Source organism: Euwallacea fornicatus, chromosome 32, assembly GCF_040115645.1.
Source record: "Euwallacea fornicatus isolate EFF26 chromosome 32, ASM4011564v1, whole genome shotgun sequence".
NCBI classification, from domain to species: domain Eukaryota; kingdom Metazoa; phylum Arthropoda; class Insecta; order Coleoptera; family Curculionidae; genus Euwallacea; species Euwallacea fornicatus.
In genome coordinates this window covers 1315612-1339104 of record NC_089572.1, presented here as the reverse complement: position 1 = coordinate 1339104, position 23493 = coordinate 1315612, and the positions used below count along the sequence as shown (strand labels likewise).

Below are 23493 nucleotides of genomic sequence, written 5' to 3'. Positions count from 1 at the left end.
GAATTTTTTTTCAAGTGTCAGATATTAAAAAAAATTAACTGTTATCGTTAGCCAGTTGGGCCACTACTTTAACGACATTTTCAAGCCTCAAGTTTCCTTTACAGGTTTTAGAACTTAACAATTGACCAGTAAGGATGCAGGGTCGTATCACATGGAATTTAAATGACTTTAATAAAATTTTGCTTGCAAGAGTCAATTACACATGCATTTTTAAACGCCATCACAGGCAACTTACGTCACTTTTTTCGTGACCACTTCAAAGGCCCAAATCTCCTATGGAAATTGTAGAATTTACGAGAGGGCTGTTTTTTAAGGTTTGCATTTAGGGCTGAAATAAAAGAGCAGACCGCTTTTAAAAATTATTGCTTTTCGAAGTATTCCCTACAAAGATTAATGCACTTTTGCATGCGCTGGAACCGTGTCTGGAGGCGGTTATTCCACTCGTTTATTGGTGCAGGTCAAAATGCTGTTTTTGAAAGCGTGGACTGCATCTTCTGGAGACTGAAGCCTTTGATCGCGAAGTCCGTTTTTGATTTTCGAAAAGGCAAATAAATTCTCAGGGTTTAGATTAGGACTATACGGAGGACAGTCTAACAATTTGACGTTTCTTGTGTTGAAAAAATCCATTCTCTTGCGAACTTGCATTTTATTGGGGGGGATGATGATTCGTCGTTGGGGGTTCATTTTGCTAAGCTTAACAATGATTTCCGTCAAACAGATAGTTGCGTACCAATAGGCAGCAACGGTTTTTTGATTTTGCAGGGGAATTGTTGCCACATGGCCTGCTTTTGAGACAAATTTTGCGACAATTTTTTCGGACACACTTCGAGAATGGACGGGTTTTGTTAGTTTTTCTTCACCTTGAAACACCCAGACAAAGACTGGCGTTTATTTTCGGGTTTATATGAGTAAACCACGAATCATCACCATTGCCGATGCTCCACACGTTTTCAAAATATTCTGGGTTAAAGCGGTCTAGAGTTTTTTGACACCAATTGACGCCCACCTCTTTCTGTTCTTCGGTGAATCGGTTTGGTATCCAACGGAACACCAGTTCTTTTACATCCACTTCTTCATGGATTTCTTTTTATGTTAAAGTTTTTAAAATCCCCAATGAGGTCTCAGTCTCGTGATATGCCGCTTGTTGATTTTCCTTGATGCGCGTGCGCACAAAATCGGCATTTTCGTGAGTGAATGCGGTTTTTGGTACACCTGGTCTTGGATCGTCGCTAAAACACATCCGCCCACGTTTGAGTTCTCCATAATAACGAGAAATTTTCAATTGGTACGACACTTCATTGTCGAAAACAGAAACCAACCCGACGAGAGATTCTCGTTGGGGTGAACGTCTTCGAAAATCGCAAAAAAATTATTGCGCCAAATTTTTCTCGGTTTGGTTCTATTGTTGGAATAACTTGTCAAATTTGATAATTCACTGCACCTACTGCACTATAAACGTCGCGCTGAAATTCCAGATTTGAGTTAATTGAAGATTGAGGTTAAGTTTTATTAATGACATTTGAGCAGCATCGTCATCTATATGTCGGTATGTGAAGCATAACAGACAGCCTTCGTAATAGTTCCACGGAAGGAATTTAGAGGCGTACCAGGTGAGCCTTAAATGAGCTTGGAAAATTTAAAATTCTAGTCTCTTTTGAGTTCTTAGACGTTGTTTGGAGAAAACAATCTAATAAGTTCATAAATCCAATTTCTCCACCTCTATAGCACCCATATCAACGACATAATCCGTTCGCGCCGCCGTTCCATTTTGGGGAACTCATTATAGTCCATTATCCCGGCGTTGTGGAGCACCTACATATGTGACGTTTGCACGGGAATTCCCTCTCGAAAATTCGGTTAAGTTACCACTTCGTTAAACTTTCCTTCGTTGGTCTGGACGTGCCTGACATAGCTTCGCGGTTGTATTATAAAAGAAATAGCAAGTTTTACATGATGCTACGGCGTTGGCACAAGCAGGCCTATGTCAAGATGTGGAAAAGTTCTCGTTTACTTGCACAATAAATTGAAACATGTAAATAGTGTTTTTGAAATGCGGCCAAATCGCGTTTAAAAACGAAAAATTCATTTTCAGGCATCCTCTAACTCAATCACAATGCTAGCTCGAACTTGCACATAAATCGAACATGGGCAGGTTGCTTCCGGTTTTCAATCACCAACCAATTTCAGGTTTTTTTCCCGTAACAAATTGACTTGATTTTTCTGCCCGTGTTTTACCACCGCCAAAGCACGAAATATTGGGTAATTTGTTTTGCAATAATGAGTTTTTGTAATGGCTTATTTTTAGGATATTTATTCGTCAATGTCTATGCGTGAGTGGTTTCGGCGGAAAAATGTCCCTTGCCAAGATGCTGGATGCAGCATTGAATCTTATCCAGTTCCGGATACCTGATTAAACAACGACTGAAGACATTCAAATGGGTTAATCCCAGCTAAACGCAAACTGTAAATGTAATTGCTGTTGTTTGCAGAGGCGACAGTGAAATTGAATTAAGTCAAGAGAAACATACACTGTTTCGCTATATCCAGCACATTCGCCTGCATTTGATAATTCCCATCGGAATTTAGTCTTCAAAATCGGGAGTGTAACTTACCTTCGACGGCAGTTACAAATTTAAGTGTAAATGGCTCTTCAACGTTTAATTTAAGTTTAATTTAACTCATTTAATCGTCCGCCTGATACGACTCTACGTTCCTGAATTTGAATAAATCAGCTTTTGATTTTAATTAGTTTTAGTCTTAAATTAAAAAAGTATTGTGTTATCGAGACCTTTTAGCGTAAATTTTACCGACCATCGTCGCTGAGTTTCTATCTACTACACATACAAGGCAGCAACCGTTACTGTTAATTGTCTATAACGAGCCTGTTATTAATGCGATGAAATAACTACAGACACGAGACGGAATTGTTATTAGTAACCGGTTGCGCTGTGCCACTCGTTACGAGACCGTTGCCTTACCGCTGTTAAATGACCTTTGTCGCTACAGTTGTCACCTTTACCTGAACATCGCAACCGTTATAAGAGACATAATCTGTTCCATTTAAAATCAATAAAAATTACTAGCGACCTAATTACTCAAACGTTTTTACAAATGAATGTTGACATTGAGTCAGCATGAATTATGAGCTTGTTCCGAAAAAAATCACTGTCCATTCTATAAAAATCTTCACTTCATGACTTGATGAAGAGCAATTCAATAACAATTTTCGTATTAAACCGCTGAAAGAGTTTTATATTTAGTGAACAATAATAACTTTATACAAATGATCGCTATTATTTTCCCTTGTCCGCACCCTCGGACGCTCCAATAAAACAATTGATTAAAACCCATTGTGTTGGGTTTCCAATTATGTATTTATTTGACTGCTTTAATATTTACGTTGAGCCCAACAAACTGCAAATAGACATTTTTCCGTTTTTTTTTAAATCAGTTTACTGCCTGAACTTCGTTCACTAATCCCGCTACAACCCCGCACAAACAAATTCTATTTGCAGTTCATGTATTACAGCATCAAGCTTGGATTAATGTGTTTAAACTAAAATTAACACGAGGCCGATATCTCTGATAGGAAACCACTAGAACCTCTGGACAGATCAATAGAAAGGGAGATAATGTGTTATTTACGCAATTGAACTTACCCTTTTGCCTCTCGTAGGCGTTGATGCACTCTGAGGTCATGAACTGGCTGATTAGGGCTGTTTTTCCCACCCCTTGGGCCCCGAGGAGCGCCACTGTGTAATGGGATACTTCGGTCACATGGGTATCCATCACTGGGGAGGGCGTCTGGGCGGTGCCCATGGACGGTGGGCATAGGGAGTTGCTACGTGATCGCCGGCGTCTGAACGAGTCGCCTCTGTTCACTATACCTGGAAAGACATGTTGATAGCTTTGTTAATTGGGTTTAATGCAGGTTCGCTCGAAATCAGCACAAGTTGATTTTGTTGTGTAATTTTTAAAATGTAGTGTGTAATTTAGGTGTTTTCAAATATTGATTTGAGATAATAGCATCATTTTGCTTCATAAAAGGTTCCAACTTATTTTTACATCAAGCAGATTGTTTTGGAATTCGGGGGGTATTTTATGCGTCACACAATATTGAAAAATTTGCAAGATGCAGCATTCAGGCCGAATACTTTCAGAGGCCTCAAATCCACCTTCATTCTGCCCCAAACTTCTCGTGGAGTCTACCCAGATCATTTCTTCGTCGGAGAGCCGCTTTCTTAGCGGCTTCAGCGGACATTATATCATCACCGATGGTGTTTCACGACATCAATCCGGGTTCATCCATTATCGTCATAGGGAGGAAAATCGACGGATTTTCCTCCCTATGATGTTTATATTTAGTGCATCAATACCAGCATTATTCTGGTTTGCAACAGTCACTTCAAGTTCTTTTTCTTGTTTGAAGTTTTTCATAGCGTGTCGCTGTTGCCGATATGATTTGTTGCACCTGAACCTACGAAGAAGTCTTTTAAACACTTTGCATTCATCCCGACGTCTCTTATAAGCGTCGTGTTACTGGAGTCAAATTGGGTCTTATCTGGCGGGATCAAAATTCACCGATCGCACGGGAGCAAGTGAACAGACATGTCCAATCATAATTTTTGTCCGTTAATGGCGAGTATAAAAATGAAAGAAAAATTGAACGAATCTAATCGGAAAAGCTGGATTACCCGCTAGATAAGAAATCTTAATATTGACCATATGTTTTTTGCGTGGCTCCAAATTCTCCTTCGAAAAATTCAGTTTGGTGTAATTTTTCATCACACGGTCCCCGTCTGTTCATTTCCAACATCAATTTCATTCTTCTGACTTGCAAATATTACTTCTATTTCCCATTATTTCCATTCCACTTTTCCTCTTGCTAGAGCTTCGTCTTTACAAGTTCACCATTTACTGAAATTGCCGAATGTCTAGCGGCGTAGTCACTGGCTCAGGTAGCCTTTGAAGCACGATGATGGCTACATATTGACATCAGTATCATAATTTTAGAAGTGAACGCTTGAAGATCTCGAGCCTAAACTAAAATTTACACTACTCACAACAATGAGGGGATGTTAGTTTATTTATAAATATAATTTATTAATTCAATTTTATTCGCTTATTTCCATTGGGATAATAATAATTTCACAGGATTGATCAGGAAAATAATGCATACGGTAGGCCCCCGTCGATTTTTATAGATTTTAACTTAAATTCTCACAAAGAGTATAAAAGCGCATTTAAGCGCTACTTCATCGATCAGTCGAATTTTTACACTCAGGAATAAGTGGTATGCAACTTTTTTATTTCATTATTCCTACAATGGACGAGCAACATGATTTGATGGAAAGTGAGGCATGGCAAGTCGTAGAGCAACTCGAAGCTCGGCGAACGGAGAGGCATGTTGCCCAAGTGTTTCATGCCAATCGAAGAGTAGTGTGAAGATTGTGGAATCGATTTCTTGGAAAAGGAAATGTTAGAAGAAGACCGGGCCAAGGTCGGCCATTGGCAAGAACACCCGGAAAGGCCGATTTCTCCAATAGTTCGTGAGGAGAAATCGCGTCATCAAGGCAACACTTCTAAGAAACGAGTTGCTCCGTGGTACTGGAAGGCTCGTGTCCACTTAAACCATAAGCGATAGATTCCACAATGTCGGATTGCATGTCCGAAAACCAGTGGTGTGTATCCCACTGACTGGAACACAAAAGAGCAAGAAGAGCATGGACTGAGCTTCATCGAAATTGGAACCGTAAGACTGCGATCGGGTGCTCTTCAGCGAGGAACCTAAGTTCACTTTAGAGCCTGATAATCGACGTGTTCTGATTTGGCGTGAACGCGGGTTCCGCGTTCACGCCAAGTTTATCAGAGAGATATCTCACTTTGAAGATGGGGGTATCACAATGTGGGCTGGTATTAGTCTTGGCGGGCATACAGATCTTTACTTTATTTACAACGGTCCCTTAAACGCCGTCAGGGATCTTAATGAAATTCTCCAACCTATTATAATGCTGTATGCTGGATTAATGGATAATCAATTCATATTTATGGACGACAATGCTCGTCCACATCGCGTTGACACCGTTAACAATTGGTTGGATGAAATGAATATTAAGAGAATGGCATGGCCTGCCAAGTCTCCAGATGGAAATCTAATTGGGCATGCCTGGGATACTTTGGGAAGACGCGTTGCAAGCGGAAATTTATCACCTCGAACTATTCCAGATTTTCGAAATGCCCTAATTGACGAATGGAACGGAATTCCCCAAGACGTCTTCGATGACGCGATTGAATCAGTGCCATCACGACGCCAAGCCTTTTTAGCGGCGAGGGGGGGGGGGGGGTTATAAACATGAATAAAAATTCATTATTAAATATTTATTTTTGTACCAAATTGATAAATCGCGAATTCAAATTACATTGGATGACCATCGCCTTTTAATTTAAAAATTAGCGCAATTGTAAACAGGATTGTCACAACTGGGAAAATCTAGTTTGAACAACAAGAAGTGCTTTATTTTATCAATAAAAAAACTCCAAACTACAAATACAATTTGTTTTGATACGTTTCACGTGACACAAAAAACCTTTAAAGCAATATTTTGAAATATCTCGTAATTGTTTTGGCCAGTACGCATTCATGTTTCAGATGTAGCTGCTTTTTTCAATGCTTCTTAACGACTTAAGGCGTTAATTGTTCCGTGTTAATTTTTCAAAGTTTTGTCACGAAAACGACTTTCGTTGCGCAGCCCCGAACGAACCGAAATTCCGTGTCGCGAGGAAGCATTGGGGATTGTTTTTACTCAACAAACAAAGGGATCCCCACGTCTGACCCTCACGATGCTCCACGTCAGACGTTAACATCTCGAAATGTCAGTCCTAATTTCGTCGGATTTATCGCTCGGCACAAAGCACACCCCTCTGCTCTTATTAATAATATAAACACTCGTTTTGCTATCAAAATGTATTAAAAATAAAAGCGTAAACCGCAGTTCGGACCGCAACCGACCAGAAAATTATGGCATTGCGCTTTTCCAGTCCGGTCCAGGGACTGCAATCACGAATAACCCTCGTTGGTCGGCAGTTATTAATTATAAAAGGTTAGAGAGATGCCTTTCATGTTTATTTAAATCCAAAAAATTAGTGAAGAAAAATTCGGAATGCAGATATAAATCAACAAAGCTGAAGCCGGTCAGATATAAAAATATTTGCATATTTAACGGCTCCGCCAACAACGTGAGGTTGTCAGATGTGTCATACATTATGCCAATTAAGCCCCTGACACTCCCATATTTTGATTTGTCGCGGACACCTAATGCGCTTAGATTTGTTTATCTTCCAACACCTTGTTTGTGAACCTTCAGGGGTTCGGTCGAAATTAATTGCGAAGTAGCACTAAGAGACCATTTTTATTGTCAAGAAGTCCTTCCAGGCCCTCTCCATACTCTTCTGACGTACGCAGTTCCTTTTACGACCTTTTACGAACCACTTTGTCCGGTTTATAGTCCATTTTCTCTTTCATTGTTAGGAATTTCGATGGAAAAATACCAGTTTCCTATCGAAACCAGACGAATAAGTGCATATCGCTGTTACCCACCAACTACCAGAAAATAGTGACATTGCGCTTTTCCATCAGGCTTTGTCTGTTCGAGAGCTGCAATCACGATTAGCCCTCGTAGGCCCTAATTAATTAAAATTATGAGAGTGCTCATTTACGGTTATTAAAGCGCGGATAAACAAGATTGCCAGTGGCCTTTTATATGCTGTTCGGTAGATTAGAGAATACTCTAAAAGTTCGGGCCAAATCGAACTGATTTAGAGAGTAATAAAGGCCCCGAAGGGAAAGGATTAATGCTGTCACTTTGGAGTGCTTAATAAAGCTATAAGAGAAAACAACTATTAAAAAGCAACGGTTAACGTGAACTAACCTGAAGTAGCGCCCGGTTGTGAGTGTGATGTTATTTCTGCCGCAAGCTCAAGTTACGATTTTATCTCGATTCGGAATCTGAACTAACCTAAACTCCACTCTTGGTAATATTTTGGCGATACATTTTAGCTATTTTGAATTAACCTGAACTAATCTAAATTATCCTGATTCACTATTCTTGACTTTTTGGCGAAATACTTCGACTAATCTTAACTAACTTCCGTTAACCTCATCCGCTACTCTCGGTAACGTTTTAACGAAATACCTTAACTGTTTTTCACTAACCTGAACTAACCTTAGTTAACCTAATTCGCTACTCTCGGCAACCTCTTGACGAAATACCTCAACTGATCCGTACTAACTTGAATTTTCAGGACTATCAAATCGAATTAGCCAGGTTTTGAAGTCGTTTTGTAATTAAGTGCTCTAACAAGTTTCACGAAAAACTCACTTCTTTTCTACAAGGTTGAAAAGCATCGTTAAGGTAACATGAGACAGCTTAACGTGAGCTGATAGACTGATAGCCCATCTCTTTTTGTTTGCTGTGCCTGTTTATGCACGTTCAGAACTTGTTAGGATTTGCCAGTAAACATGGAAATAAACAATGGATTCGCGTAGTGGAATATAAATGAGTTGATGTGGTTGTCAAGGACGTAAAACGAGACTCTTGGAGGAACAAATGGTTTAAATAGTAAACTCCTTGTCGTAATATGAAACTTAAGCCCTAAATGAGAGCTCCAGATTTGATCTAATAATCCTTATATCTGGGAAAATGTGAGTTTGAACTGCGAACGGGAAAAATCTAAATTAAATAAAAATTTTCCCATGCCCCGAGGGACAAAATTTGACCTATACCGACACCTAATTGTCACCAAACAAACATCGACGAGTAGAAATAGACCAGGCACGTGTATTGAAGTTATGCGGTCTAAATCTAGATTGGTCCGATTCTAAAACTTAGTCAGGAAATAGTGATGGAATCCCATGGCAACCTGCAGGCAAAAAAAAAATTTATAAGGACACTCAGCCTTGAAAATCTCCTTTCCATCCTTTAATTTTTCCTCTTGTCTACGCCTCTGATTCTAAACTAACGAAGTTGAAAGTTTTAGTGTTTATACAGCACATTTAGGTGCTCACTCACATCGAAACTCACTCGCGTAACTAGAGAGTCAACTTGTGTTTCCACAGTTTCCCAAAATTTCCCTTTTTGTTGGATCGTGCAAGTTCATCCTCTTGTCATGAAATGCGACCTTCGCCTCTGGCTCTTGAATAACGACGTTACGATTTCCTTTATTTTAGCAACCACATTTACGGGATTGTTCGCACCGAAGCTCATTGGCGTAGGGAGTCAATTTATAATTTTCAAACTTCTCTTTCTGTTAGCTTCTCCAAGATCTTTTTTTTTTTAGTGTCAGTGCAGCTTACCTCCGCCTCTGAAACTCAATAGCGTATTGGTAATATTTCCAAAAAAATTCCAGTTTCTTGGCTCTAAAAATTAATTCTCCTCTAATGAGGTCCAACCTACATTTCTGATCCTTGATTAGAAAAGTTGGAATTTTATAAGACTGCCCTTAAGGCAGGCTAATTAACGGACAAACTTCTTAGCCAACCAGCCTTCTCTCAGTCATCGAAAGCATTGTTTCAAAGAGCGATAGAGTCGATTGGGGCCACGGACGCGAAGGGGGCAAATTGGCTTTGCGGTCTTATTGACGTAATTAGTGCTAAACGACATGGCGACGTCAATTCCGGCCCATCCAGACGTTTCCCGATTGTAGCCAGAGCAGGATTTTTAGCCAGGGTTAATGGTGGAAAACTTTTCGAATTAATCAGGGAGTTTAGTGATAAGTATGCTGTCCAGGTGCAAGTCCATCGCTGTTGCAGCTGCAGCTTGTTTTGGTATTCAAAGAGAGAAAGAGAAAGAAAAAGAGAGAGAGAGAGAGAAAGATAAAGAGAGAGGGGAGGAGGGGGAGTGCAGAGATAGATATCAGTTTGCGGAAAATGAGGGTATTTCAAAGGATGAGGGAGTAATGTATACGAAAAAGCTTAACGGTTTTTTTGTCCTACAAGTTTTCTCTGCCAGTCTGCAACGTCGACAAAGATATATTGCGCGAGATAATCAGCGAAACAAGCACAAAAGTAAATCCACTTGTTCTCTGAGATCCACTTCTAATTTTTGAAAAAAGACAATGAAAAATGCGGAACAAGGAGAGTGAGAGATAAGAGAAGGGTAGTGAAAAGAGGTGAGGGAAGAGGGGCCTATGGAATTTGAAAATAGATAGTAGATAACGTAGAGAGGGCGAGGGAGAGGGAAAGACAGAGACAGAGACAGAGAAAGAAAAAGAGAAAGAGAGATATAGAGAGAAAGAAGAAGAGAGAGAGAGTGATAAGGGGCAAGGAAGAGAATAGGAGGGATTTAAAATTGTCTTTTTTAATGTTGTGCAACCACTTTTAATTGTTCAATTTCTGTTCACTTTTTCTCAGTATATTTTTAACACTTCCATCCTTAGCATTAATTCCTCCAGTGACTCCTTCACAACTTCTTTTACTTTCTTATTTTGTCAATACTCAGAAACTCTCGTTCTCTAACTCTTTGTCATTTTCTTCTGTTTCTCTATTTTCTATATCATTGCCGTCTTTGTATTTGCCGCTATCTCTATTTTCTTCGCAATACTAGTTATTGATGTTTCTCTAGTTTTAGACTTTTTCGTTCTGCTCTTTAACACGCGTTGACTCTTATTGGCGGTCTCTCTACCTTAAGCTAAGTGTTATTTAAGTACGTGGCCAAACTGCAAGTGGTGATTTTTTGAGCGATTCTAAGATGAAAAGCTTACGTAAACTTAAGTCTGGTAATGCTTTGTTTTCAAAATATAAGTTGTTAAATATTTAAAAAAGAAGTTCTTTTGTAAAAACTTTAATAACCCTGTAGCTGATTTTGTTGGAATTTAGCAGTGTTTTTATGGTTATTATTGTTACATATTAAAAGCAACTTCTAAATAACGAGAAGAGGCAGCCTGACACGACGTTAAAGCTTCACGAGAGTTTTTAATGCAGCATAAATTAATCTTTTAAGCTAGAAAGTTTTGTTTCCTTTTGCTAGAGGCGTGCACAGGAGTGACGCCGAAAATTTAAGAAAAATCAAATAAGAAAAGCTCTTTATTAAAATTAAACTTAAACAAATGATAAGCATTTTTTCTTAAACAAACATTTAACAATAAACAACACGAAACTTACAATAGTTGCTGCGAATGCCTCCTTCAATTTCATTGCAAGCATTACTTCGTTTTAACATCGATAACCGAACACATTCAAATATTCACGGGGTGTATCTTATCTGATTGCGTGAATCCCGTATCCGTTGGATTAATTACTCAATGTTGGCCGAGGTTTGATAAATGAAGGACTTTACACGCCTCCAAACGAAAAAACCTGACGGACTTAGATCCGGCGACCTGAGTGGCCGCGACAGTGGTCCCGCGCGGCCCATCCAGTTTCCTCCATAAGTTGCATCTAGAAATTGGCGTGCTACTATGCAGAAGCGAAGTGGGGCCCCAGCCTTCGCGTACCATATTGTTCCTCTTTTTTGCCAGTGGGACATTCCTTAATAGTTCGGGTGGCGTAAATTCCAAAAAGTTTCAAAACGGTTAATGACAATTACCATAAACAACACTGCGAAATTTCAACAAGATGGACTAAAGGATTATTAGGGTTTTTACGAAAAAATAATTTTGATAAAAGTTTGACGTCCTGTATCTGCAATGTGAAGCAACACCAGACGCGTGTTTATAGAAACTTTTCGTCTCAGTGTCGCTCAAAGAATTCTCCTTGAAATTTGGCCACGTAGTTAAGTAACACCTTGTATAGCTCTCCTGTGTCCAAATTATTCTGTGCCAGTCCGTACCAAATTCATTTTCCTCGCTCGTCACTCTACTGTGACGTCTCCCTTCCTCCGTCATCGTCCGCCTCCCTGCCTCTTCCTCGCTCTTCTCCCCGCAATCAACCAGGACAGTTCCGTTCAGCTGTGAGACCGTCTGGCATTCTGGATACGTTTTCTGGACGGTTCGTTATCTGCACTTCCACTACATCGAGCAATATGTTAAATTCCCTATGCGCGTTTCATAGACGCGACTTTCTGGCTACAAATCTTCATAAGTTAGTTATTAGAAAACCACCCTGGTTCTTATGAAATAAGAAAGTCAATTACTCGCTCCCAGGCAGCTTCCCAACGTTAAATACAAAACTTGGTGCATAAAGAACAACCGAAATGAAGATATATAAACGGAGTTAACGGCAGCTGCCGCAGCTATTCGGTTTTGTGCCCGTTTTCCCCTGGATATGGTGCAACATAAAGGATCGTAATTTCTGGTTTATGTCGCGAATGATAGAATTGAGTCACAGCCGTTGCAACATGCCTTTTTCCGACTTGAAAGGATAAATACGAGGGGACAAGCAAGTTTCAGATTCGGAATAATGTCTCCGGTTCGGCTTCGATTAGGGAACCCCTTTGCGGTGCATACAGTCTGAAATGGCAAAGTAAAGAGAAACCGTAATGAAATCCTTTAAGTCCTGCTGCTCGCCGCTAATTTCATGGTAAAATTCCTGTAAATATTGAAAGAGACGATTTAAAACTGATGTCTGTGCAGCTCCGCTCATTATTTAGATAGAGCGAAATGCTATTGGGCTTTTGACAGGGCTGCACTTTGGGGAACTGGATAGGTCTTCCTTTTTAAGAGGCTTTTATGCGTTGCCGTGCTACTTCACTGCTTTTCAGGAACGGAGAATGGAAACGGGTTATTTCGGTTAATAACGAATGCAAGTTGCTTATTACGGCAATTTGCATTACTTCACAAAACGGAATCCTTCAGCTTCCAGGAGATGCGGTGGAGGGGCCAAGAAAGATAATGGAACAAGAACATCTGGATTCCCGATGTTTTTCATCGTCGAAAAGTGCTTCACGTTATAGTTTTCCAGAAAACTTTCCAACCTCTAGATCTAAAAGGAGGCTCCAAGTATTTTTGAGAATTTTACATCGCGAAAAAAGGGGACGTATACCGGAACGTCGGGGAGAGAGTACTACCCCGTTGAGATACGTTTGTAGACCTCACAGACAGGACTAATTACGGATATTTTTGATGGGATTGTTTCCCAAATTCCCGAAATATCACAAATCCAAATTCGTTAACTGTAAAATCTTCGAGGCACATCTTAAGAATATATTATCTTTTCCTCTCCCGTTTCGACCCCACAGGATAAGGGCCCTCCAATAACTGATCGAGTATAAATTCAAATTGGGGTAACTTGACGTTCGACACATGACATAGACTTGCAGCAGTCAAGACTGTCATGCATAATATTCGGTTTAGAAAAGGAAGTCAAAGTTTGACAGGTGTTAACTGTCAAATCCCCTGTAAAACCAAAGAATGGACTCCGGAAATTTGATAGATGAAAGTTCACACAAATTTTTTTTTATTTACTTAAAGAGTGATTATGAATATATTCTGTAAGTGAAATCCCCATTGAATCGTATCCGAATAAAGCGTCTTCGGTCCATGAAACGAAGAACCTTCGTCAATACACTCAGGACTTCGTATACATTAAAATTGCATTAACCACAAAACGCCGATATTTTAACAAACACAACCCTCAAATACACCTCAAATAACTTCGAACTTTCCGCCTTTGTTACAGAAAGTTGAATTTCTGTTTTCGAGACTTGGAATAATTTACTTTTTCGTCGGATCTGAACCTCTGCCCTTCGAAAGTTCATTAAAAACTCTCTTAACTCTAATTAATTGTTTAATAGAAACTGTATTTAAACAGAAAGGAGAGATAACCCGTAGTAAAAGCAGCTCAGAGTTAATTTATTTAAAAATATTTACAAAACTACAACTAATAGCGTGGCCATCTTCTTTGCTTTTGGCTAAAAATAAGTGTGAAGGTATTACTGCAACCTTGATGTCAGAATTTAATCAAAAATGGAGGTAATTGACGTTTTGACAAATGACAGCGAAGTTAAACAACTAAACAAAGCTTATTGCATAATCACTCAACAAGGCTCTGCAGTTGCGGTGTGTTGATAAATGGCCAAAAACTTTTCTTCCAAGAAATAGTTTCGGTTTGACAAATCGGAGCTCCTTTTAGTGGATTCAGATGTATTTTTCTGCAAGAAATGCACGAAGATATTGGATCGATACAGAGTCACGCTTAAAGGAGAAAAAAATATTAATGGATGCGATTTTAGTTTGACATATGACAGCACTTATTCGTTAGACTTGGACGTCGCAGCAATGTCGCCATCTAGGCAAAAATTCCAAAGGGATTGGTTTGAAATGGTAGTAGAAAAGTGGAATTCTTGTATTTTCTTAGCAATCAATAGTTATTGTATCGGTAGATTGGATTTGCTTGTAACTTACAAAATAATATAATGCGGGGTGCAAGGTCTTGATAGATGCAACAGAGCTACAAAAACCACCAAGGACATCTTATGAATATATAAGAAAACACAAACAGGAAATCATTACACTGTAAAGATTCCATTAAGGCTTTGCCTAATTGGTTTTCCTTTTTTTAATTTGCTTCGTAAGGGTTCCGGACTAACTGCAGTTTTCTTTATAGAACAACAATGTTTGTCATTTAGCTTTCCCGGGGAAAAATCCCGGCGTTTTCCTTTATTGTGCCGGCATTGCAGACGCCCTGTTAACAAGTCCAATTTAAAGGGCACATCAAGCATAAAAGGGGGCTTTCTAGTTTTTTTTTGTTCCTGCCAAAATGGCCAATTCTCCCCCGGAAAGGCGGTTGTTTTGTCTTTTAATCAACGGTGTTAACTCGATAATTTCTGTTGCAAATTGCCCATTTTTGTAGAGTTAAAATAAGCTAAAGTAAAGAATGACTGAAGTTAAAGAATACGAAATTCCCAATGGAGAAATCAATTTTACTCGACAATAGGTAGCAGAATCGAATTGCTCTCAATGTTATCTTGCTTTGACTTATGCGATTCCACTTCAGGTAAAGTTGCACTCCAAACTGGGGAAACTGTGTTTATCGTGCCAGTATCGAAACTTGATGGGAAGTTTATTAATTAAGAAAGTTTTGAGATATCAAGGTCTTTGAGTCGATGCATTGGGGCCACCCTTCGAAGACCGATGGACTCAATGACACATTCGGATGAGTTTCTGATTCAGTTGCACATCTCTAGTTTTACTTGTTTTATTGCATTAAATTGGTCAGAGGAATTCATTGATTTGAACCGAGCTAAATCTCGGTGTTGGAAATAAACCGAATTATAACATGGAGCAGGCAACGATGACTCAAATGTTTAATGGCTGCTAACGGATTTTAGTGTATTAATATTTGCTCTGTGAGCTGGATCAAATTAGGGATGCCATCTCCCGGGAACTACCCCGATCACCGCTAGGAGACTGGTGTTCTTCGTTGGGCTGTCATTTAAGGGTGTCATAGAAGCGTTCTTTTTTCTTAAGGAGTCAGTAAACCGACGTCAGTGTCGTCGTGCGGAGAGCGCTCTTCCTGCCTTTTTAATTGCTTAAATTGTCACTTGTCATGGTGGCTTGTGCGTTCTTCAGCGGGTTCTACCAGTTCTCTCGGCTATTCAGGTACTAATTAGAGAGATTAATTGTTCAAACAAAATCTGCCGTTTTTCTTTGACTTGGAAAATAAGAACGACCCGCCTATCGTCATAACCGTAAATAGCTTTGTGCAGAAATAAATGTGATCCTCAGGTTCCACGACACCGATTAATTGGCCTTTTAGCGCAATCCCGACACACAAAACCGACAATGCCATTCGATTATACGTTTCCGGAAAATTATCGGCAATTATCGTTCTGCCCTTTGCAGTCCTTCCGGACCCAGCTGTCGTGTTATAACGGAACATCTGCGCTTCGCTCCTCATAACTTTAGAAAAGTCTGATTTTCTAACTGATTATTGTTTAACTACTAAGGAGTGCGAAAAGTGACTTTCATATGTCGAAATTAAATTATAATACTAACGGGTGGTAGATGCACTTTGCGCCCGCGCATTAAGAAGCAAAAATGCTTCGTACGCAAAAGCGTCATAGTTGCTTGTTTACGTCTTAATTTCCGATGGCGGCAAGAACGAGTTACTTTCTGCGGGAATTATTTCATTTTTACGGCCCGTAAAGTAAAAATAGCGTTTGTTCATTTTTCAACCGCCTTTAATCAACCAACTAGGTATGATATGATTTTACTAGCGTGTAGGAGATTAGCATGAAAAACTATAACAACCCCCGCTGGTCGTGAACTCAATGTTTTCGCCATGTAATCTCGGATCTAAACTGACAGTTTCGATCCGTTTATGCGTGAATAACTATCGCATTATTTATCATAATGCGACTAGTATTTTTTGTTGGTTTAAAAGCAGTAATGGAAAACGAGTAAAACGTCGTAAAAATTGATCTCTGCCTCTTGCTGCCTCAAAAACAAGGTTTCAACTTTGCCGAACCGGTGTATAGAGCAACTGCCGCCCGACGGCAAAAACTTACAGGCAGGAGCTTTATTAAGTTTGAACAACTCCATTTCGCGCCCTACCGAAACTCCATTACTTCTTACTAACTTTGTTATCTCGTGGAAAAGCGGCTATCCATACAAGTATTTTATACGTAAGTTGAAATTGAGCATAATGATGAGGAGTAGCAATAGTTGGCATGATAGTTATTACCGACATCGTTTGCCCATGTAACCCATGTAAACAAGTTTAATCTTCTTCCAAGGGAGTGCTACGGCTACTCATTGTCGCCAACGTGCAACAAGGTTAAATCACTTTACGGAATATATCAACGACTTTGGCACAACTGCCACATGCACCTTGTAAATAGTAGCTGCTTCTAAACTTTAAAATGGGTTTTATTGGCTCTCTGTAGTCATTATTGCGCTAATCCGCTAATAATGATGCTCCACGATTACATTAAAACTTTCCTCGTTTCGGATTAAACGGGCAAAAGCTGCTTGTTTTAAGTGCATCACATTAGAGAAGTCAAGTTTCCAGACTTATTATTAGTTCATAAACTTTTTAGCTCTGTGCCACACTTACCGGTCGCTAATTGACATGCGTAACGGATGCCATTGTCCTTTGTCAAGCGTCAGCTGTAACATGTCAAATAGTAATTTGCTGTAATCAATTTGTTGTGACGTGATCAGTACGCTGTTTGCCTAAGATGTGGTCCAGGATGCGATCCAATATCGACGCACTTTAAGAGGCTCTCTAGTTGTCTTTCAATCTAATCACTTATTTAAAAAGTGTGTTGTTCCGAGCGAAAGATCTCGCCCCTCCTATTAGCAAATTTTAATTTAAAAGTTTTATGCTGCAGTGGAAGCACTTTAAAGGGCAGGTTTTTGCATGTTTGTTGTTTTATTTTTGCCTGTATGGAGCAATTTCATTTTTGAAGATTGCCAGTCTCAAAGAGTTCACATATTAAGTAGCTGCAGATTAAAGCCAGGGATTTACAAAGCGGGAGATGACAACAATAATTTTTAATAGAAAGATGGAGGTCTGATACTTTGGAAACCTGCGACAGATGCCGCCGCCTGCTAGGTACAGGGGCGTGACAAATGTGCACTTGAAACTCAAGGAAACCGTTGGAACTTTAAAAAATTAAAATTTCGACCGAGAGGAAGTGCGAATTAATTCATGGAACTCGTCTCTCCCGTCTTTGATGGCCAAGACAGAGTTGGCCCCAATTCAGTGAATCAGTATAGAGTTTTTGGAAATTCTGCAAATTGCAAAGAAGTCTCGTACGCCAGAGAATTTTGGTAATAAGGCCGCCCCCAAGTCAGCTACTTGTAATTATCCTCGCCGAATTTAAAAAATCCAAAGAGGCATCACTTGCGTCGATGTAAAAAGAGAGTAGATCAAAGACCCAGAGACGTTCTAATTCATAATTGTAAAATCACTAGGAATTGCAAATAGCCCGTACTCAAAAACCAGAGGAGTGAACCGTTTTATTTAGATCTAAAGAGGGCCATTAATATATGTGCTCCAAATGATTAGCTCAGCCTTTGAAAGCCTCAATTAACAGTATTTGGTCCACTGCTTGGCGACACCGAACTAGACATTATTTCTTAATTTCTTAATGTCTCCGTCCCTTTCCCTCTCGTTCTCCCGCCCGTCTTTGAAGCCTGGAGGTGGCCAGGGCCTCGACGTCACTGTGACATTCCGTGAGATCATCCCAGGGCTGTACGACAAAAGCCATTGTTTTGATGTCACAGCAACGTCAAATTGATTTTAAATGAAGGCGGTATTTAAGTACTTTAATAGGTTCCTTCGTGACGTTTTCAGGGCCCAACACTTATCGATTTACGTTCGAACAACAAAGTAAACACACGAAAAAGCCAAAACAAAACCACGACGACTCACCTGTGTGTTTCGCAAAAATTCCTATAACAAAAAAAAAATAAAACTATTAAATGTTTTATAGAGCTGAAATATAATGTATAACATGCTTGAAATGTAGCGTAAAAAGCCTTTACGTTATTATTTAATCTGGGAATTTATTTATGACATAAACAATAGGGAAAAGTGAAATAAATTTGGAGAAAGTTTATTTTTTCGGTCTAGTTCCAGAGGCTCATTGTGTTACTCTTATGGCTGGCTCGTATCGTTTGGCATTGTGCGTTTGTTTTGCCAGGCTTAAAAATAACTCCATGAAAAATGGACGAATCTCGGAAAAAGGCGTCTCTTTAAAATATTTGAAATAAAAATATTCTTCTTTTCGGTACCTTTCGGAGACCTTGCCCGGCCCGTTTCTACTTCAACCTTTCCCACTATAAATTCCACGTTCATGTCAATACTTGCTTTAGCCGATAAAACGATCGAGTTTCGTAACATCGGAATTCATCTTTGTCAAGAAAATGAAAAATTCAAGGAAACATTAGACTTGTTCTATATCATATTTATGAAAAAAAAAAGAAAAAAAAAAGAAACTGAAAGGCATCCATTATCACTCTCTTACCGAGCTTTGGGAGCTTTGTATTTGAACGTAATTCATACATTTAGACCCACTTACCGGTAGATTAAAAATGTAATTTCTGGTCTAGAAATTGTTAATTAGACTCGTAATGAATTGCATTTCTATGCGGCAGAAGCGGGACTCGGGATAAATTGCTTTTCTGTTTAATTAACCGTCTCATTTGTATTTTCCAGAAAAAAATTGTTGTTCCATCGTTATCACCCGCGGGCTCATCTCTGCACGGGCGGCATTCGCCACACAAAGATGCCACCTATGAACAATCGTGATAATGGAAAACTGCACGTCACTGGAGTGTCGTACAAAAGCGCAGTGCCGTATTTCGCTATACATCTCCAAAGCGATTTTTCTCAAATTACTTATGAATGCGTCGATTTAAAACGATTGTATTTCTTCTCTCTGGATTAAGCACAATGAGAGCTATGGCTATTGTCGTCTCAGCAGGGAGTATCTTACGGTGCTCTCTGCAAAAACACGCCACCAAAGGTCGATTACTGTGACCTCTAATTTTTTTCAGTTTTTCTTAAAAGATTTATTTAGACCTCAACAATAATAATTTTGTACTTCCCCGAGTCACCCCTCTGCCCTTTTCGGACTGCAATTTTTACATTAATACCAGCTGCTTTTTCCGAAACTACAGTGACGTACTCTGCTGTGACTCTTCAAAGCGAAATTATCGAAATAGATTTTATGTAGGTTTAATTTAAAAGATTTCTCTTTCGATAATTGGAAATTGGTTGTCGTGGGAACCCTATTTCTCATTATTCACCTCGAGAAGTTCACTTTAGGCTTATGTACCAGATATTCATGCCAAGAGACTTTTCTACTAAGTGACAGTGGCGTAGTCTGCTTTGTTCGAGCGATTTTCAAAAATGCTCTTAAATGAAGCCCTAGAGCTCTCGGGAATAGGACCAACTAGAACTTTCTCGGAGACGGAGCAAGGAAGGGTGTGTAAGACACAAACGAATTGGCATAAATTACTCGTGAAGTCTCCAATTTGGCTACGTGGCACGTTGTTATCGCATTCCTAGGTATTATACAGGATGGGTGATGAAGAACTGGACATACTTCTACTATGGAACTAGATTGCAAAGAGAAATATCGAGTGAGCTTCAACAACTTTCTGGCATTTCATCATCATCATCATCATCATCATCATCATCATCTTCATCATCATCATCATCATTATCATCATCATCATTATCATCATCATCATTATCATCATCATCATCATTTTTCCTTATCGTATATAGGAAGTTTTACGCATTTTGTCGAAAAATAGTTTTGGCTATGACTTTGTAATGCCGGGTTTTTTTCCATTGTCTAGTGGAAGAGTTCACCGTTGTATATGAGTTGGATAATATATTTTGAGTTTAAAAAATCCAGAGCCGTCCTCAAAAAATTTAATGGCTTTTTTCCGGAGCAAAAATATTACTTTGTATACAAATTTTCCAAAAAGCGATAAGCACATTTGTTAAAGGTTAGATAAATTAATAGCCAATAAATTTATCACACTTTCGCTTTGAAAAAAACGGAGTTTACGAAATGCTTCAGTTTTAGATATTTGTATATGCCTGCTAACCTTATCTTAAATCCACCGTATTTGAAAATCAAATATTACAATTAATAAAAAAATACAGCACTCTGCAGTATTTAATGGAATCACAATGGAAAAAGTTGTTCGCAAGTACACATAACATTTTAAAATTAAAAAAAAAAAACGTGGGAAAAGAAAAAGAAAACTTATTTTTAAAATGGTCGGAAAGTGACTCGACATTTTCACATGAGAAATGAAAAATTCGCTATTTACTATTGTCAATTATTACTTACTAAGGATATTTTCCAAATAGAAACCTTTAGATTCCATGCATTTAGCTCGATCTATCCAACATCCTGTATTCAAGATAAGGATGGCAGGTGTGTCCAAATATTCAAAACTGTAGCATTTTCGTACACTTCGTTGTTTTAGAAAGTAATGAAGCAACGAAGGGGTGACAAATTTGTTTATTAGGTGCAACTGTTAGTTCATCAAACTTTAAGCAAATGTGTGTAGCGTCTTTTCGGAAATTCGAATACTGGGTAATTTTTTCTGTCTGGAAAAAGCAACTAAATTTTTTGAAGACGGTCCTGGAATTTCGAACTCTGAACCCGTTATCTTGCTCATACACAACAGTCTACGCTTTCGCCGGAAAATGAGGAAAACCAAACTGGCACTGGAAAGTTACGAGTGAAAATATTTTTTGAGAAAATTTATAAAACCTCCTGTATAGCAACAATAAAAAATGCGACTAACTTCCAAATGCTCCTTCGATATTGATCTTAGTAATCTTTTCCATGGTAAAAGTATGCACAGTTTCTCATGCCTCAATCAGTACATCATATGATAAATTAGAGCCCCAATTTGTATATTCTGTAGCATGTCCATTTGTTCTATTTTTCGAATTTGGTCCAATGTACTTTAATTTGTTTCGTCAAGCGAAATTTCCGTATTTTTACCATGAAAAGAAAAAATTAGACGTTCCAGACTAGATTTACTTGGGGCCTTGTAGCCTAATTTCGATTCGCGCCTGGTTCAAGCCCCAACTTGCCCTCCCAACTGTTCCGGCGTTGTAGACGATTTTGAAAAAAATTTCAAAAATTGAAAAATGGCCGAGTAACACCTTTGAACCGCGTTCTCGACGCCCCTGTTTTTATATATATATATATATATATATATACAGGGTGTCCCACAAGTGTTTCATTATATTTCAGTGGGTAATAGTACATTGAAAAATAATATGACTCCCTATATAAACCATATTCCAATAATGCTTCATTAAAAAGATACAGGGTGTTAAACTTTACTTAAAAAATCTAACTTTTATTGATATATTCAAAACCGTTTGAGATATGTAAGTGAAATTTGGCATGTTTTGAGAGTTAATGTAGACGCATTTATTTATGCAAAAGGGCTATTTTTCGTTTCACCAGTGACGTGCGTACGGACACCTCTCAGCACATTTTTAAAGAAAAACACGGTGCGCCACTGCTTTTTATCAAAATAAAAATTATTTTTAGAAGTTTAATTTCATTTAGAAGAAAAATGCTCACTTGACTCTTTTTCGTCCGACGTATCGTTTGCCAGTAAAAAATCGAATACCGTCTATATGAACGATATTCTCTAAACGGTTTTAATAATATTAAGTTTGTTTTAAATATTATTAATTTGCTATAACATTATAGAAATTGTTCAAATTGGCGGCCATTTTGTTCAATACATAATTGAGCTCGCCTGTTCATTGATACTCTGATACGTTGAAATATTCCAGGTGTGTTTTAAGTTTAACACCCTGTATCTTCTTAATGAAGCATTATTGGAATATGGTTTATATAGGGAGTCATATTATTTTTCAATGTACTATTACCCACTGAAATATAATGAAACACTTGTGGGACACCCTGCATAATGACAGTGGCGTATTTTACCGGCCAAATTTTCCAAAATTGTTTTTACACATGTTCATTTAAAAGTCGCCTATATCTTCAACAGGAACCAACTTGGACTGCTGTTTAACCAGGAGTATTTGGGAAAAAATGCTCAATCGAACAATGCTTATTGGCACACGTCTAGTTCCTATAAAAAATCTCTCTTGGCACTTCGCTCCTATTTTTACATCATTAACACCTCATTACGCTTTGATGACTTGCACCGTCGAGAATCTCCCGTGATTTGGTTGATTATGTTTACGTCGTGTAAAAATGTGATCACTATCATTTCTACGTACGAAATCACTAGAACTCGTGCGAAAAGGGGAATGTTCAATTGCAAACATTCGCTTTGTTGTATATTTTTGTATGTGGTTAATTGGGGGATTCTCGAAATCGTCTCACGACCCAGTTTTCCCACGGTTATTTGGATGCCACCTTGACACCTATCCAGAAATTTAAAAATCGCCATCGGTTATTTTAGTGCTATTCGTGTAAATTTACCTTAAACCATTTCGTTTTAATTGAATTATCGGACCATATGTTATAATCAGCACGTTTGAGGTTGTTTATTTTGACTATGGAGCTCATCATGATCGTTAATTTATGGCCCATTTTCGAAACTTTTGGGTAAATCCTCTAGGGTAACGTAAACCTAAGTATATTAAAAAACATTAAGTGCCTGTAGGAAGCTTCAAATATATGGCTTTCCCAGTTATCAGCCGTGTTTTGCGTCTGGAAATTGAGGAACCGAAAACCTTGTGATACGCCCATGTGTGCTAACTTATTATCTGAATGATCAATGCAGAGGTTAACTACAGAATGATACTTAGTTTGCTATTTATAAGGAATCTTTTATTTGGGCTGATGGAGGTTGAACGCCCCTGATTGTCATCAACAGAGTTTTAGATCTGCAGGTGAAATTTTCTTAAATTTTAATTTAAAAAATCTGATTTTTAGTTCTTTACTTGATGATCCGCTGCGTTCTCCTGTCTACGCCGCTAGTTTCGTTCAAAGCCGGATTCCCTATTATTAGCATTAAACACGATTTCAGTGGCGTATCTGTGTTGCGACTTTTCAAAATTGACCCCAAAATAATGACATT

The 23493-nt window shown here is 38.6% G+C and overlaps 1 protein-coding gene and 1 long non-coding RNA gene across 5 annotated transcripts in view; one reads left to right on the top strand and one right to left on the bottom strand.

The window, feature by feature from the left end:
* Positions 1 to 23493, bottom strand: part of LOC136348422 (GTP-binding protein GEM) — a 36599-nt gene that overhangs the window by 7395 nt on the left and 5711 nt on the right. For 3 of the 4 annotated variants that reach the window (XM_066299218.1, XM_066299215.1, XM_066299216.1), the window contains exons 3-4: positions 18314 to 18334; positions 3660 to 3887 (exon numbers count right to left, since the gene is read on the bottom strand). In XM_066299218.1, coding sequence (XP_066155315.1) covers positions 3660 to 3887; positions 18314 to 18334 — 249 coding nt within the window. The remainder of the gene's footprint in view (positions 1 to 3659; positions 3888 to 18313; positions 18335 to 23493) is intronic. The other variant, XM_066299217.1, reaches the window with a different exon arrangement.
* Positions 832 to 3666, top strand: LOC136348424 (uncharacterized). The gene is made up of 3 exons (XR_010733659.1): positions 832 to 2032; positions 2093 to 2187; positions 2306 to 3666. It is a non-coding gene; the product is annotated as an uncharacterized lncRNA (long non-coding RNA).